This window comes from Apteryx rowi, unplaced genomic scaffold (genome assembly GCF_003343035.1).
Source record: "Apteryx rowi isolate R43461 unplaced genomic scaffold, aptRow1 scaffold_66, whole genome shotgun sequence".
Classification (NCBI taxonomy): domain Eukaryota; kingdom Metazoa; phylum Chordata; class Aves; order Apterygiformes; family Apterygidae; genus Apteryx; species Apteryx rowi.
The window spans coordinates 2,804,158-2,821,292 of record NW_020450938.1 but is presented as its reverse complement, the minus strand read 5'-3'; the positions used below and the strand labels follow the sequence as shown (position 1 = coordinate 2,821,292).

The window sequence follows — 17,135 nt, the reverse complement described above, 5'->3', positions numbered from 1 at the left end:
GAAACAAAACCCAAATCTGCCTGATAAGCCCTAGATTTGGAATAGTACAAATCTTGCACTACAGCAGTACTTAAATATTTTAAATATACTGACATAATTTGCTGSCTTTGSAGGCTTTTGTTTTTATCATTTTTCTTGAAACGGAAAGTTAAATGGCTCTCTTGCGCTACCTTCCAACACAGAAACCATACCTTCTCTGCAAAACAACAGAAGACTAGAACAGCTATTTTCTTGGTACTCAGCTGCCGACTCCATTAACATTTTCCATGCTCCCAGCCTATATAGCACTTCTATATTCAACTCCCACACTGATAGCATATTGCACCAGCCATTGCAGTGTCCTTTACACCAGCTATTATAAAAGACATTATGAGACAAAGGATCTCTCTATTTCTGAAATTTTGCAACCACTTAGTCAGATCATCCCACCAGAGGTCATGATAACAGAAAYATAAGTTTGGAGGATTCTTTATATATTTTATGAGATGTTTACTTAGTGGTATAAACAATCTGTTCAAAAAAATTGTGTAATTATTATTTCAGTTCTCAATATAATTGTATAACTCAGCACAAATAAGTTATAATTTATTTAATGTAAGGTCTTGAGCTTTAGAAATATTCAGCTTCCAGCTGTGTGCATTCCAAAAGAAGAGGAAAATACCATGTTTGAGTATCACACCATCTAGGGCCTTGCCTCAGCTGTGAGCTCAGCTGTGAGACTAATGCAAAGTTGCACTTTGTACATTTCAAACTCCCTTTTTCCTAAGCTTAGAAGTATCAAATTTTTGCATTCTCAAAAGAGTTATGCTAATTCTTACAAAAGAATTTTAGTAAAGTTATGGCAAACACTAAAAAGACAGGAAGTGTTAGAAGTCAGCTATGTAACCTTAATTTCAGTTCACATATCTCATTGTATTATGACATAGCCTGCCATAACATCTCCATTTATTACCCTTTCAACATGAACTCTGCCTCATCCAGCATATAGAGCAGATGGTGATCACTTACTGTTTTATTTCATCCCAGTTCAATGTGCAACCATTGTACTGAGTATTGATAAAAAGCCTGTTCTAAAGACATAATGATTAAATGCCATCCATTTTATGGTGTTCATTACTGTAATGTTCATTTCACAAGTATTAATTTAATTTTTACAGTACCTCAGATGATATATCAATACACTTAAGAATCTAAAGCATGGAGCCATTAAAATCAAAATATGCGCAAACCAGTGTGTTCTGTTTGAGATGCCTAGGGCCTGATTTCTAACATTATTTTTCATTCTGTGCATAGTTTCCATCGACTACAGCCACATCTCTGAGTCCTCAGCACTGGTACAAATCAATCCCACAGTGTCAAGACATACAAACCCAGGAAACACACAGTTAGAAATCACTGCTTAGCTTACTGACTGTAACTGCTTAGCTTGACTGAGCTGGTTTAAAAATTCAAGCCATTGATTCCTTTCAGAGAAGGATCCAGTAGCATTAAGAAAATTACTGGTTTAAGAGACCTTCTAAGCTTTATATAGGAATTCTGTGGCAAAACTGAGAAAGCCTGCAAGCACTTCGAAGCAGTATTTAAATGCAAGTTGGAGGTAGGTTTTTTTTCTTTTTCCCTTTTATTTTGCCTGCAGTATCATTTTGTACACAACTTCCAACTCCTGCAACAAATGAGCTGTGTGCTTCTAGAAACAAATTTAACTGCAGCATTTCCAGTTTGTCTGTTCTTCAATTTTGTAATGTTTAATGTGTTTTTATTTTATACTTTCCTGATTTTTAAAAACAAACTGAAAACAACCCTTACAGAAATCCCCAGGCAGCCTTTAATGAATGCCATCACTAAGTTGCCATCCTTTAGGATAACCAGCTACAGTTGGTAAGAGGATAATACCTATAGAATTCACTGTAAAAACACAGAGAAACCAAAAATCCCCTAATATCTCGTCCAAGCTAAAAGCCTCATAGCATACCTTGGGCTCCCTGTCCCAATCTCTCTGCCACTATTTCTCAGCTGTCCTCACAGCTCCTTATTAGATCAATCTGCCAGTTTCATCCACCCCACTTGTTTGCAGTCATTGGCTTTTTGTCCAGCTCTTCTCAATTTCCTTCCTAGGGCCACATGAAATCTGAACCAGTCCCTGTTTCAATCCCTGTGTTTAGTCCCCTTTTGGAGCTCTGCAAAGCTGCAGTTTCAGGGAAAATCTTGGTCCCCCTTGTCTTAAAATACAGCTTTGCCATTCTGCTTCGGTGGCAGAATTGAACGAGATCCAGTTCTTCCCACGCTCAGACCCACTGCAACACTGCCCAAGTGTTCCAGTAAGATCATTTTGAACATCATTTTTCTGCTTCCAGGACCAGCCTCCTACTTCAAATGGGTTTGTGAAACACCTGAAGGTATCAAAAAAAAGTCTACTTCAGCCCCGAACCTCCTTCATTATGAGAATGGCACTGGCACAACCCATCTGGCACAGAGGACATCTGGGAAACCACAGCACATTCATCTAGTATGAAATCTTCAGCTTTCATTTGTTCTTCACTGAGCTTAAGTAAAATAAGATGTTTTGTCTGTTTTTTAAAAAAGTTTGTAACTTGGCTACATGTAAGAATATTCCTCAAGAGCCAATACTCGGACTAACACTGTTTCACATCTTCATGATCAACCTGGAAGACAAGACAGAGCCTATCCTCAGTGAGTTTGAGGATGACACCAAATTGAGGAGAGGACATCAGCCGGCCAGAAAAATGAACCAACAGAAACATCACAAAGTTCAACACAGGCAAATGCATCTGAGACATCTGAGAGAGAATAAGGCCGTGCTACAGCACAGGCTGGGATCTGACTGGATAGAAAGCAGCTTTGCAGGTAGGAAGCTGGGGGTCCTGTTCAACAGGTCGAACATCAGTCAGCAGGGTGGCCTTGCAGCAGTAAATGCCAGCTGAGAAAGAGTGTAGCAAGCAGGTTAAGGGAAGTGATTATTTCCCTCTGTTTAGCACTTGCTTCCAAACATAGGAAAAATCTATTATCTCTATGGCATGCAGTAGCAGAGAAGCACAGATGCTATGCAAATATTGGAAAAATGCAGAAAAGCACACACAAAAGTTTGCAATAGGATATAGGGCAAGTAAGATCAATTCGCAGGAAAATAACAGAGGATTTAACTCTACATTTTATTTTGCGTAAATGTAAACAAATTTCAAGCATATGAGGGCAAACGGATGCCAATTTTTTTCTATGAAATTAAGTCTAGCAAGACAAATAGCAAAACTGGCTTCAAGTTTACTCAGCATTTTTCATTCAAAAGGTAAAGAACAAATGCAGTGTTATTTGCTTAAAATCATCCTAATATAACATGACAAATGCTAGAGATCCCTACACCATCCTAACTTATTCTATGCATAGCATATAGTGTCATTCAAAATAGAGAAATTGATAATTACATAGACTTACACACATTTGCTTTTTTGCTACAGATAACATGCGAACAGATCCTTACTTATTCCAGTAGCACAGTTTTTCTAAAAAGCTATCAAAAAGCTGACRTTTGATGCGAAAGGCCACAGAAGCAGCTGTGAGAAACCTCTCTGATTCCATATATCATAAATAATAAATAAAAAATGCAGGCATACAGCTCATATTGACAGAAGAAAGCCCAGAGGAGTGGAGAGGAGTCCCAGAAGCTGGTGCCAGAACAGACTTCTCCTCCTCGACACGTTCCTCACAAAAGGGGATTTTACTGTGGCTGGACGGTACAATAACAAAATCAGGACTGAGGGGCACCCATTCCTCTTCTGGTAGACCAAACTGAAAAGAATACTTTATCAGCTGCTGAGAAAAATTAAAACTTCTGTGAAAGACAATTTACTAATAGTTCTCAGTCACTTTGATGAACACATGCAGTTAAAAACAGTCATCTGCATGGGACATAGTAACATCTCTCATCCACACAAAAACATGCACCGTACTGGCAGGTGGAAGTAAGTTACATACCCTCTGTATTTATATATAACTTATTTAGAATGGGATATGGCATTTAACATACAATCCTGAGGCTCCGAAATTCAATGGCCTCATTTAAGAGGATTATTAAGGATGTCTATAAGGGATATCACAAGACAAAAGAGTAGCATGTTATTTACATCATGGTGTGCTGCTGGATATATTTCAGAAAACTCAGGCAAAGCATAAGTGCAACTTAATTGAATCATAAGCTTTTAGTGATCTCAGAAGAAAAGCAGAGGGTTTTTTTTTTTTCCTAGGCAATACAAAAAGATACATGACTTTGCTGCTTGTTCACTTATGGTGAAATATCCTTTATCACCAAAATAATTTAATTTCCTGTCTCTAGTCACCTTACCTATCTGATACTATTTTGATGTCTTTAAAGTAGTAAGAAAAGAATGAAATTTGAAACTAGCCACTTGTTAAATAAATCCGGATAGTAGCAGTGTCTTGACTCCCCAAACTCTTCTTTTAAAAAGAACAGTATTCATTTTGAAGCATATAAAATAAAATATCTTTAAAACTTATTTCTAACAAGAATCAGTAGCAATAGCTATTATTAAGGTTACATGTCCTTTATTTTAATTTGCATATCCTTTTTGCTAAATTTTTATTCTTATGGCTAGCTTTTATGCAGGGTATTTGCCCAAAGATGGTTTCAAAAGTACCAGACAAAAAAGTCTAAATCAGTTGCTGAGGCAACTGAGGCTAAGAAAACATACGCTCCTTTTCCATGTCAGATATGTCTAGATAACTTTTCCTTTGGCAGTTCTAGAACTGTCACACAATTGAACAGAGACTCGGCAGCAAATTTTATAGAATCTAGCATTTCTCTCTGTGACAGGGCCAAATTTGGCCAAAACATAAGCCTTCAAGAGACAGAAAGAGAGAAAAATTCACCTCTGTGTCATCAATAGAGACTTGCAGCAGATAAATTTGCTTAAGATTTCATGCATTCTGGCCATCATTTTGACCAAGAAACAGAGAATAACCAGTGTTATCATCTACTTTGCCTGTCAGATGTCATGGCTGAGATCCATTTGCTGGATCTATAGGTACCAATTGTCCTAAGAACTTTGAAGGATGATCAGTGTCAACAAGACACTATATATTGAAAACAAGAATTATGGCAATCGATAGATATACATACTTGTCATAAAACATTGCTGAAACCGGTAATAGAGTACTATGGACAGGTCTTTTGCCTACCTTTTACAAAAAAGATGTTTAAAATTCAGAACTCCAAGAAGACACAAAATTATACACCCCTTCCACTCAACTGCAGCCTGGCAGCTTCCCTCCCACATACCTACAGCATGTCTTTGAGCAAGAGCCAGCAGTGAGAAGATACACCTGTACATGAGCAGCCAATGGAACTGTGAAACGGCTGAGCTCTTCTTTCTTTCTTCTCATAGGGACCCAAATTTGGGTCCTTTTTCCCTACCCAATATTCATAATATTTGGAAGAACATAATGATCTACTGCTGTTTCTAATAAAACTTATATTGGCCAGAAAGCTCAGAAGTCACTGAAGAGTACAAGGGTACTAACAAATGGATGGCGAAGGCTCATTTCCTAAGGAAATCAGGGAAAAATATCCAGGGGTTGTGTTTGATTACAGTGTCTCAGCACTTTCACAAGAAGAAAATACTAAATTTTAAAGAGCTCTTGAATCTAGTAAGGGAAGATTTTATAAAAAACAATTATCATAAAAAAATCACACTGGAAGACAGACATCTTACAGTGACAGTGATTATTCTTTGGAACAAACTACTCGGGAAATCTGTGGATTCACTCTCTCAGGATCATTCAGTTCGATATGCTTTAGTGAAAAGCAAGATACTGGGCTCATCAGAGAGGTCGCTAGTAAAATTTAACAGTCCAGCTGAGAATAGATGACCTAGAGGCTTTTTCTGATCTTAAATGCTTCATAAAAAACTAAGGATTTCTGTTTTCTTATTTCACTTGCTTTTTTAATCATAAAAAGTTGCACTCAAAAACCAGGTCAAAATAATGACAAAATGAAAGGTTGCAGGCCCACCCAAGACAGGGCAGCTTGCTTAAGGGATGAGAACTCAGGCTCTGGGCATACACATCATGATAGCCTTTATTTATGGGATTATTTACAGATCTTTTTCCATAGGAGTCATCCCTTTTTCTGCACATAGGATGGTTCTTTTCTGTGGATGAACTAAAAGAAGCACATGCATATAGCACTGAAGCCCCTTTAAGTAATGAAACAGGAAGACATACCTAAAGGATACAAGATTTCCTGAAGGTAAATACTATTACAACCTTTTGACAGCTGAATGATACGCTGTGGAATGAGATCCTATCCCTGCCTCTACCACAGAGTTTCTGAATGATCTTAACCAGGTCAATGAGACCAAACTGTTCACCAGAAATTTCCTATTTTTTCATTTTTTGTGCTAAGCTGGGACCTAGAATCTGACTTGCAGAAGTGAAAAGCACTGAGAGCTACGGGTGATGCAGAGATCTCTGCTTTCAGTATCTAAACAACTCTGTAGTGTTGAACAATACCCTAATGAAATATCTTGTCCAAGGCATCTCAAATTGATTGCCCTAATATCTGGATTTTCATCTGTCTATGCCATAATTAGGTAAAGAAATGTTCACTTATACCAAAGCAGTGTTTTGAAAACAAATTCATAAAAAATTCTGCAGCACTTCAAGTGTTAAAGCACTTACACAGTCACAGCTGTCACAGCTCAGTGTTATCGCTCTTCAGTAAAGGTGTTGAAACACAGCATGTCCACAGAATAAAGGTGATTTTAGGAAATACATTTACCTTGTAATCTGAGTAGGCATCTGTTTTTCAGATAGAATTGTAATGAGCCAAGAAAAGCCCTTGAGAAGTCAGTCTGAATGACATTATACAGACAAGCCACGGAATAAATAGGGAACAGTACGAAATAAACAGAGCACAAAGTAACTACCGAATGCCTAGGGCGAGAACAAAACTTTACAGATAGGGCACTACTCTACACACATTCTTTCTTAAGAATTTTCACTCATTTTTCACTCTTGCTTTTGATACTGGCAGTTAGYTGATTCAGGACAAGGAAGTAGGGATGCTCAATTGGATGGATCACTGATCTTATGAAGTACGGAAATTCTCATTTGGGGATTCTTACACTGAAAAGAACAGGTATTTATTGCAAAGGTAATCTTGCATATTTAATACATACTAATCAAGAATTGCTAGTAGGGCACTGAATTAATCTTTCCTAAACACAAGGAAAGTTGGTTTATTCTTTCTACTCAATTCAGCACGAGATTTTGTTCATATTACTCAACCACTACATTATTGCTGACTTACCTATTATCTATTAAATAAACATAGTATTCAAGAGGTTATACATAATGAAGAACAGCAAAAAAACACAGGAAGACCACTTTAAACACTGACGCCTTAAGGACTTGTAATGTAAGGAAAAGTAATTGAGGTTTGAAAAGGCCTGCCTTTACAGGATGTTTTCCATTAGAAATTGAACTCATATTCAATCCAGTTTACAACAAAAATCTCTATAGTAATTGCTACACTGTCTTCTCCTAAATGAAAGAAAACAGTATTAATATAAGTAAAAAACTGGCACTGCTCCTTGAAAATATAGTGCTTCAGATGTATATACAAAAGTACTTCTCATAAAGCTTCAAGTATCCACATCACTCATTAGACTTGAAACTCGTAGGTTCTAACAGGCGCTCAACCAAATATTAAGCTGCTTACATAAGTACCTACCTATGATAAGTACCTAGGAGATCAAAGGAAAGCTTTATATATATGTTAATGGAAACTACATACAGATACCAAAAGTCAGTTCTGTTATTTTATCAGGAAGATCATTTTCAGTCATTTTAGTGTTATTGTTATTCTGGTCTTCCAGAGACTTACTAGAAAGAAAAATAGTATTTTTCCCTGATTTTGTAATAACCTACACTGACATGGCCTTGTCCGTTTACAAGCCATGATGTACAAGGTTATTCTTGTCTGATATCAACATATCAGTATGCAAGAGTACACAAGCAGATCTCCTATTTTCACAGAAGCCAGGCAAAATCTACAATAAAAATCTATTCATTATTCAGTGAATACCAACTGTCTGGGTTGAAGGTACGACCATAGCTCTGTCTCTTCTGCTAGATTTGGGTACCAAGTGTTGAAAGCACAATAAACTACTCCATAATAAGGCAACAGCCAAAGGACACTCAGAGACTTTACCTTATCTTTCTTGTGCATATCTCGGAAGGCTAGTGAGTACAGAGCACTGTACATCAGTGTAACTCTCAGCACCTTTCTTTAGACACATATATGAATGTCCAATTCCTTCACAATTACACGGAGAAATCGCCATCATTAATTGTTTCCAGGAAACACTAGATTACCACCAACCTTGGTCCTTCCAGCTTRGAGTGTGCAGGTCCCATCAGTCACTGGCCCCTGCAGAAGCCTTTTTCTTTTTCTGCACATGTCTAGTGCAGAATCTAGTGCAAATCTAGTGCAAATAATCCAGCTGAGAACTCTACAGAGCTCTCTCTAACTTGCCTTCTTACCAGCAAAACCGCCAAGCTCAAATTTTCTAACCATTCTGCAGCAAGTTCAGTTCTTTATTCCAGGTTCCCTGGGTGTGATCTCTGGATTAAGAGTAGATACTCACTTAACAGTTGATCCCCGGACTCTGCTGAAGACATACCCTGCCCTTTGACAGTCATTTATGCCTTAAAAAAGATCCAACATAAAATTTGACAATTACTGTTAATTAAAAAAAAAAAAAAGTTTGAAATACTTCTTTCCCAAGTCCTGTTTTGGCCCTTCTGACAGGATGAATAATTGAATCTTTTTTCACTCTTCAAAGTGTGCCCTTGCTCTGCCCTACAGCACCATTCAACATTCATCCCCTTATGGTTTCTTTAGTTGTTGGACCCTGTCCACACTTGATGAGAAGAAACAGCAAAAACATTACTGTTCTACTTTACATATATTGCTGTACACTCTTAGCTATCACTGCACTTTGCTTTTGGACTGTGATTTTTAATATTATGCCTGTGCTCATGAAAGTACTTTGGATGCCATTTTTTCCTGTGGATTTACCTGCTCTTAGTTTCAGTATCTGCAAAACAGGAAAAGAGGCGTCCCTATCTGGAAGTACGGATCTGCTTGCTCTGATATCACCTCTTCTCTCAGATGTGCTTCTCATTCTCCTTTTGTTGCAGTTAGTCCCTGGAACAACCTTTCAATGACAGCACACACTTTGGATCATTCATGGGACTGTCCATGGACTTCATTTCCCAAATACCATTTTTAGTCTCAGTGCCTGGCATTTTATGGGACTGACTGCTGCATGTTCATTTAAAGCTTGCTTTCTCAAGGCATTCCCAGAGATATCAGAAGCATGCTTCTCTCCTGTCAGCTTTCTTGAGTGACATATTTACAGTTGACCCCTGCTTCTATCTGTATAATTCCTACACTTAGCGATAAATGTCCCATGTCACTCTTCCTCACTTACAGTTTATAGGATTTCGGTTGGAGTGCAGCATTCAAAATCTCTACAAAGTGTGTATGCAACACTAAGCTACATCATAGCATTGAATGAACTACACAGCAGACAACATAAATTACACAATTTTGATTTATTTGTAAATAGCATTTTGCTAGTCAGAGTATCATTATTCCTATTTCTTTCATCCTCCAGGGTGCAAAAATGTGTAATTTCCATATTTCTTCCCAACTACTCATTAGCATTGCATCTCCAGTTTTAAAGTTGAATTACTGGACATTTTAGTTCAGGCCACACAGAACAATTTCCTTATTTCCAAAGACAAACAGCACATACCCAACTCATTTTGAAGTTGTCTGACTTGATATAATGATGATATAAATCATCATAAACCTTAACTGTCCTAAAAAGGTGATCAAGCTTTATGTTTCACATTATGAGAGACCAAATTAAATCATTCCTGTAACTCTATGCTGATCTGCAGCATATTGAATGATGTATTTACAACTCTCACCAACTTCAGTGAAAGCTTAAAATGGTTAGAATTTCTCAAGATCAGACCATTTCTGTAGTGGAGGAGGAACTAAAATTAGATGTAAGGAATTCATTATGCTACAGCTTGTATCAGTCACAGTCTGTGGTACAGTGAAAAAACTGTTGTCTCTTTCAAGATGAAAAAAGTGTAGATTTAATGACTTACCCCTTCTGCCTTTTCCTCTGTGTTGGCCAGCATTTCCTGGAGGGCCCGAACTGACAGGGACTGTTCCAGCACAAAGGTACAGATGGACAAGTCCGGGGGCACATTCTAGATGAAAAGAAAATCCGAGATTCCATTAGTGACAGATGTGCTGAATAGCATTTTCTAATGCTTCTCCTTTCCCTCACTTTCAGTGAATTCAAAAGATCTTCTATATCCTTAAGGCTATGAAAGCCAGTCACATACTGCGCTGCAGGTTAAAGCATAGCCAGCAAGCAAAGGGAAGTGATTCTTCCCCTCCACTGAGCACTGGTGAGATTATCCTTGGGGTACTGGGTCCAGTTTGGGACCCCAGTACAAGAAAGATACCAATAAACTGGAAGCAGCTCAACGAAGGGTCACCAAGATGGTCAGGGCTGGAGCACTTGAGGAAAGGGTGGAGGAGCTGGGCTTCATCTGCCTGGAGCAGAGAGAGGGGAGAGGGGGATCTTACAGCTGTCTTCAACTACCTAATGGTGACTACAGAGAGGATGGAGCCAGACTCTTGTTGGAGGTGCACAACAAAAGAACAAAAAGCAATGCATATGAGTTGTAGCAATGAAAATTGCAATTAGATATTAGAGAAAAAAAATTCACCTTCAGGGTGGTTAAGTGCTAGAAGAGGTTGTCCAGAGAAGCTGTGAAAGCTTCATCCTTGGAGTTACTCCAAACTTGACTGGGAAAGGCCCTGAGCAAGTTCAAAGTTGGCCTGTTCTAACCAGGAGGTAGGATCAGATGTCCTCCCTGAGGTCCTTTCCAAACCAGATTTTTCCATGATTCCACCAGTAAGGCCCCATCATTATTGTATGACAGGTATGAAAATAAGAAGGACCGCATGTTTTCATCTTTAGAAAGCTTTCAGCTCACATACAGTAATGCACGCAAATCACAACAACTATAAAAGAAATTAATGACAATCTACAAAAGTGAAAATTGTGGAAATTCGAACACTACTTACAAATTAATAGATTTTTAGAGGGCTATTTTCTATATCTCCAAACATAATAGCTACTTTTATTTATTCCCCACTGATGGTAATTCTGAAGATTAGTTTCTTTTTCAAAAATTATGTATTTTTGTTACATTAAGACAATAGCAAGTATCATTTCCCCTACTGTTCTGACTACCATAACCTCTTTGTCTCCAGCCTTGAGGTCCCCTCTCATTCTGTACAAATATGCTACTCTCACTAGCATTTACCTTAATTTTCCTGCACCACTGGTTAGACAAGGCAGGCTACGTCCAAGATTAAGATACCTTCTTTCAGCCCTGCCTAATAAACTACTTTTGCTCTGATATCTATGAGGAATAAGCAACTGCCTTGACTGAAAAGAAAATCTTTGTAGGTTGATAAACATTCATTTTACATTCTTACAGCACTGATTAATACAGGGCTCCATATTTAACAGGTATCTAGAAATTCCTATTAGTAACTAGGTATAACAGTCAAACATATTGATTAGGATTAATGGACATTTCAATTAAATACAATTCTAAGAAACAGCTAAGTAGGAAAACCTGGAACTTTTTCTATTAATTGGTATTAGAGAAGAGGAAAAGGGGGGGCAAAGTGGAAACTTGCATTCTGTCCTTGTATCTTTTCTGTCGTGTTGTTACAATGCTATTACTAAGGTATCAATTCAATAAAAAGTTTTGAAAATACCTTAAATATAGATTTAAAATACAAACCAAACAGCTTGGTCAAAAATATTTGCAAATAGGTAGAYTTCATCTAAGGCATTGAAGACAGTGACAAGATATTCACTTGACTAGAAGCATTAAAACAGCTCCAGGTTGTGCCCTATCACAAGGATGGGGGGATGAACTTAGATAGGAACAGTCAGAGCAGAAGTTGCAAGAAACTTATTATTACTGATCTATGTCCACGGACATGATCCCGACACTGTAGAACCACTGCTGGTAGCTGAACTCTGGGCCACCACAACACTCTCTGCTGCAGGTGCATCTTTGCTGTATTAGGAAATCAACTCTCTGAGTGCATTCCAACTGTATTAGTGTATAGTATGTCATATTCTGAACACCACCAAACTTTGGAAAGCCAAAAATTTGCTGAAACAAAACAGAAACAAAACAGAAACGCAGAAAAGCACAAAACAGTATACAAATACGTGAACAATATGCAAATGTGTAAACTTTTTTAAAACTAGATGTGTCTATACCTGCACCTCTTTTCACTCTAGAGGTTTCTTACCACTGAACTGTAACAGACTCTTCTCCATAATCCTAATCATCATTAATCACAACCCCTTAATTATTTCAGTCATTGAGGGGTCTTTCTGCTTCCCTTTTCTTTCTCATATTCATTCTCAGGAACCAAAGGGCTTAAGCATCATACTCAGTATGGAGGACTGTAGGGGGGAACAAAATGCCGTTTTTAGACTCCTAGTAGTAGTAAGGACTCATCCTTACGATGGTCTGAGGCTGTGAATGCTAAGGCTAAGACAGCAGCTTCTCAGCCTTGCAGGGCTGTGTGCCTCACCATATTCTGAGTAAGCTAAAACTACAGAGTCTTATAAAGATAAATATTTAACTACTTATGATTAAAAAAAAGAAATCATTGTGCTATTGAAAAGCTAATCTTACAGACTATAATAAAAATCGATAATAAAACTGAAACAGGTTTGTAAGAGCAATGTCTAAGTTACAAGGTAACAAAGGAAAATTAAACTGTATGTGGGGATCTTTTGTTATGTTAATAGAAGAATATGCAACTCCTACACATATTTTCTTGCCTCCAAAACCTCTTTTCATGTTCTTTGTTCTTATCCTTTTCATGCTAGTTGCATACTTTCGTATAGGAATACTTTTACTGAATATTAGAAAACTTTTTTTACACCATGAACATTTTTACTGCTAGAGAATTATGTTTATTCAAACCTTATACATTTCCTCTTCCAAGGCCTTAACCATTACACTCAAAAAGGTAATTACAAAACCATTTCATTCCTTCTTTTAAAAACATTTATTTAAAACATCTCCCACTCTTAATGCTTATTAAATTGCTGCTTATCCCTCCTAACATTACTGTAATTCAAATCTGTTTAGTAACTAATAAACACTTCACTACCTGTCGCTATTTATGTTTTAATAAAGTAAACATAAAATGTTACTTTAAATCAAAGTTTCACCTAAAGCAAAAAACATTAAATAACAGCCTGTTTTGCAGGGGATTTTTCTTTATTCAATTATTGATGCTAATGCATGAAATATTTTTAAGCTAACTTTTTAGAAACAGGCCTCTACTTATTAATGTTGTCATTGCCGTTTTTCTTTTGTAGTTACTTAGACAGTAAAACAGTCTCTTTAGTGCTAGCATTAGACCAACAGACAACTAATCAGATTCTCCTCACAGCATCCTTGTAATATTAAGTCCTATCATAATCCCATATATTACTAAGTGGGAAAAGGAGCACACATGGATCACTGGCTGCAAGGCGTTGTTGTTTCTGCTTAGTAAACATGAGCACAATTTTCCATTCCAGAAAGCTTTGCAGAAATGAATTTTGTCAAACCTCACAGTTCCCCACAAATTCTCCCCAGTGAAGATCGACAGATAAATAATCTGAACAAAAAAGAAAAAGACGCTCCCTACAATGTGCTCCAACATTTGCCACGGCAGGACTACACTTTCTATATCTGTGTTTGGTTATAAGCCAACCTTTCCTTTTACACACTCTCCATAACAATGTTCCTGGTGTCATTACTATTGCTTACTTTAAGATTTTTGATGACAGAGCATCTCCTGCTTATACGTACAATCTTGTGACCTTATCTAAGCTTTTGCTACAAAACCTACCCTACAGGTCATATGCTCTAAAGTATGGCAGAGTCCTGCCTCATTCGTCACAGTGATCCAGCCAAGACAGTTAGGCCATTTCTTCTTCACTGGTTCCATTTCTACTTGCGTTCAAGAAAGCCATGAGCATTTTCCTCCCTTCCCATTAAAACTGACAAATGAAGTCCCAAAGACCATTTTTCAGCTACTCTCACAGACGGAGAGCAAAGGCACACGTCGAGCAGGCAGGGAGTAATAAAGGAAACCCGTGCAAGATTGCTTTGCTTTGGGTAAGCGAAAGAGGCACCTTCCTCTCAGAGTTGAGCAAAATGCCTGAGCCTGCTGCCTTCCCCTGAAACGGGGGGGGGGTGTTGTACGTTGTCAGGGGCCCAGATGCCCAGTCCTTTCGTCACGTGTGTGACGCGCCCCAGGAAGAACTGCCAAYGTATTCAGCTCAGAGGGGTATGGCTCCGCTCACCCTTCAACGCAGTCCATGTCCATTTTAATGGCGATGCTTTTCAAGCTACACTTTTGGAAGATGAGTTTTCGGTCTGGCATAGAGATACAGACTGGCGGTTCCCGTTCTGAATGGCCCCTTCCAGAAAATAATACCCTTCCAGGTAAGTTTTAAATACTCATTTAAATATACTTTAAAAAAATGACTTACAGTGCATTTTCATCATGTCAAAGCATAAAATAAAGATGAGGAAGGAAAAACCCTTACAAAGTCCTTGCCAGTCTTCCAATTATTTACTGCATCTCTCACATTACCCTCAGAGAGGAACAGAGGAAGGCATACACAAAATAAAAGTTTCTATGGTATATGGTACTCTAACACGCCATATATGAAAATACCTCTATACAAATTACTTAATGGTTTTCAGTGCTCAGTCTTGAGTGCCCACATAGGCGAGAGGCTGCAGAGGGAATCTGTAGCAATGTTTGTCATAGCCACAGCCTTTGCCGAGGACAGGCCAGATCTGCAGACAAGAATTTTTGTGACTGCTTCAATAGACTATGAATACCTTATTAAATAACATGGAATTTTGAAGGAAACATATTGCTACATGTCTGGCACCCACCCACCAATGCACTTTTAAGGAATAGCTATAACTAGCTAGAAATGTTCAGCACTTTAATGGTAAACATAAATCCTTAATTTGAGAGCACAACACAATTTTTATTGTATTTATTTTATTATATTCCTCTTTGCTGCAGTATCTTCCTAAATTAAGGCACACAAAAATGGCTCATATTCCCAGTGGTTGGTTGGCTGGTTTGTGAAAGAATAGATAATAAGGTCTCTTCTTCCTTCAATCCAAAAGATCAGTGGGAAAAYTCTGTTAAACAATGGCTGTATTCAAAACAATTTCTATTCAATTTATTTCACACAAATCTGCAAAATTAGATTATATTTTAATTTTTTTTAATGTAAAATATAACTGGTAACTTCAAAAGTGAAAGCAGCACCTCTGCTATCTCTCCGAGTTTAAAACTACTGATTTTCTTTGTTAGTTCTTGTTTTCATTTGATTAAATTTAAACAACAACATAGAATTTTTGTCTAGACGATCTAGTCAGTCATAATTGCAACCTAATATGCAAGTAGAGTAAAAAAAAACAAGTTATATAGTGAATAAACTAGAAATAGTATTTTAAATTTCAAAAGACGACTCAGTACTGCTAGGAGAACAAATAATAAATTACTATTAACTTTTTCTATTAACCTTTCATCATTGTTTATAACAGCATCTTACGCTCAGTGAAATTAAACAAATTAACATAGTTTAATTCTTTTCTGGCATTTTTAAGGCACATACATTACTAGGGTAATAGCTGAATTATTTAAGAAAATTTCAGAATTATTTATTCTTCCTGCCTAATTTAAACTACACTTATTGTATACACTAATGTAATTTTCTGTACTAACATTTGTATAGTAAATTATGCTTTACTCCATGACGAGCAAATGTGCAAATTATATAATCATACCCTATATTAAAAAGGTGTTTTGAGAAAAGCTTTTGAAATGTTATTTAAAAATATCTCCAAATCTAGTCCAACCCACAACAGAATCAGGGATACTGGATGTATTTATTATGCACTATTTCAGTTTTTAGTGAATTATTATTTACAAGCATACCGTACTGCAGTATGCTGGCAGCGAAAGCAAAAGGCTTAGCCTCCAAATTCTTTCCTGCTGTTATTCTGATGATCGCAGAGCACTAACAAGCCACAATAATCTATGACCTGCTCATACGGAAAAGACTGTGATCCTGCAAAATAAAAACTTCAGTCTCTCACAAATGCTAGTGCAGAACTGAAGAATAACGAATCTCATCTGCAAACACTATTCCGTTTCTGAGAATAAGCAACCTTACTTCAGCTTTATTTTTCTCCCTAGTTATTTGCAAACTGCCTAGTTGTTTTTCTAGGCTCATGGTTATTTTTTTTTCCATCTCCTTTACCCAAATTGCTAATAAGTGTTTCATCTCTAACTGTATACTAAATATTCACACATCAGTGCCTAAAAAAAGCACCTAACTAAGCAGGCTGATTTACCAAGCATCCACAGTTTGTAAGACTGTCAAAAAATGAGATGTGGGTGTTCATAATTTTTGAGAAACTAGCACATTTATTAGATGCCTAACTTAGAGAATCTAGGTAGGAGGATTCAAAAATGTAATTTCAGAACAGAACTTAAGCAAAATGCCTGAACGCCTGTTTGTGGGAATAGCCTGAAAGAAACCGAACCCATCATCTATTTTCAAGTTACATTTAAATTTATAAAGCTCCCTCTTTTTGGCAGTCCCTTTCACTTAAATGAGATTCGGGCTGGTGACAGTGATGAAACACACCCACTACTGCCAAGTAAAAGCATCCATCATTTCTAGGACCCTCTACAGCAGCTTTCCATGTTTTCAGGCTTGCTATCAAAAAGATGGACCCAGAGCAGAAGTACATGGCTCTGGTGACTAGTCCTGTCAGCCAAATAAGATGAATCAGATTCACCAAATCCCAAAACAGAAAAGACAGATAACAAATTGCAGGTCTTAGGGTTTCAGTGCTACAAGAGAAGATAT

General features: G+C 37.4%; 1 protein-coding gene across 1 annotated transcript in view; it reads right to left on the bottom strand.

Annotated features, from left to right (window-relative positions):
• Nucleotides 1-17,135, bottom strand: part of RYR2 (ryanodine receptor 2) — a 479,557-nt gene that overhangs the window by 319,932 nt on the left and 142,490 nt on the right. Inside the window, exon 5 of the mRNA XM_026085098.1 lies at nucleotides 10,222-10,326. Coding sequence (XP_025940883.1) covers nucleotides 10,222-10,326 — 105 coding nt within the window. The remainder of the gene's footprint in view (nucleotides 1-10,221; nucleotides 10,327-17,135) is intronic.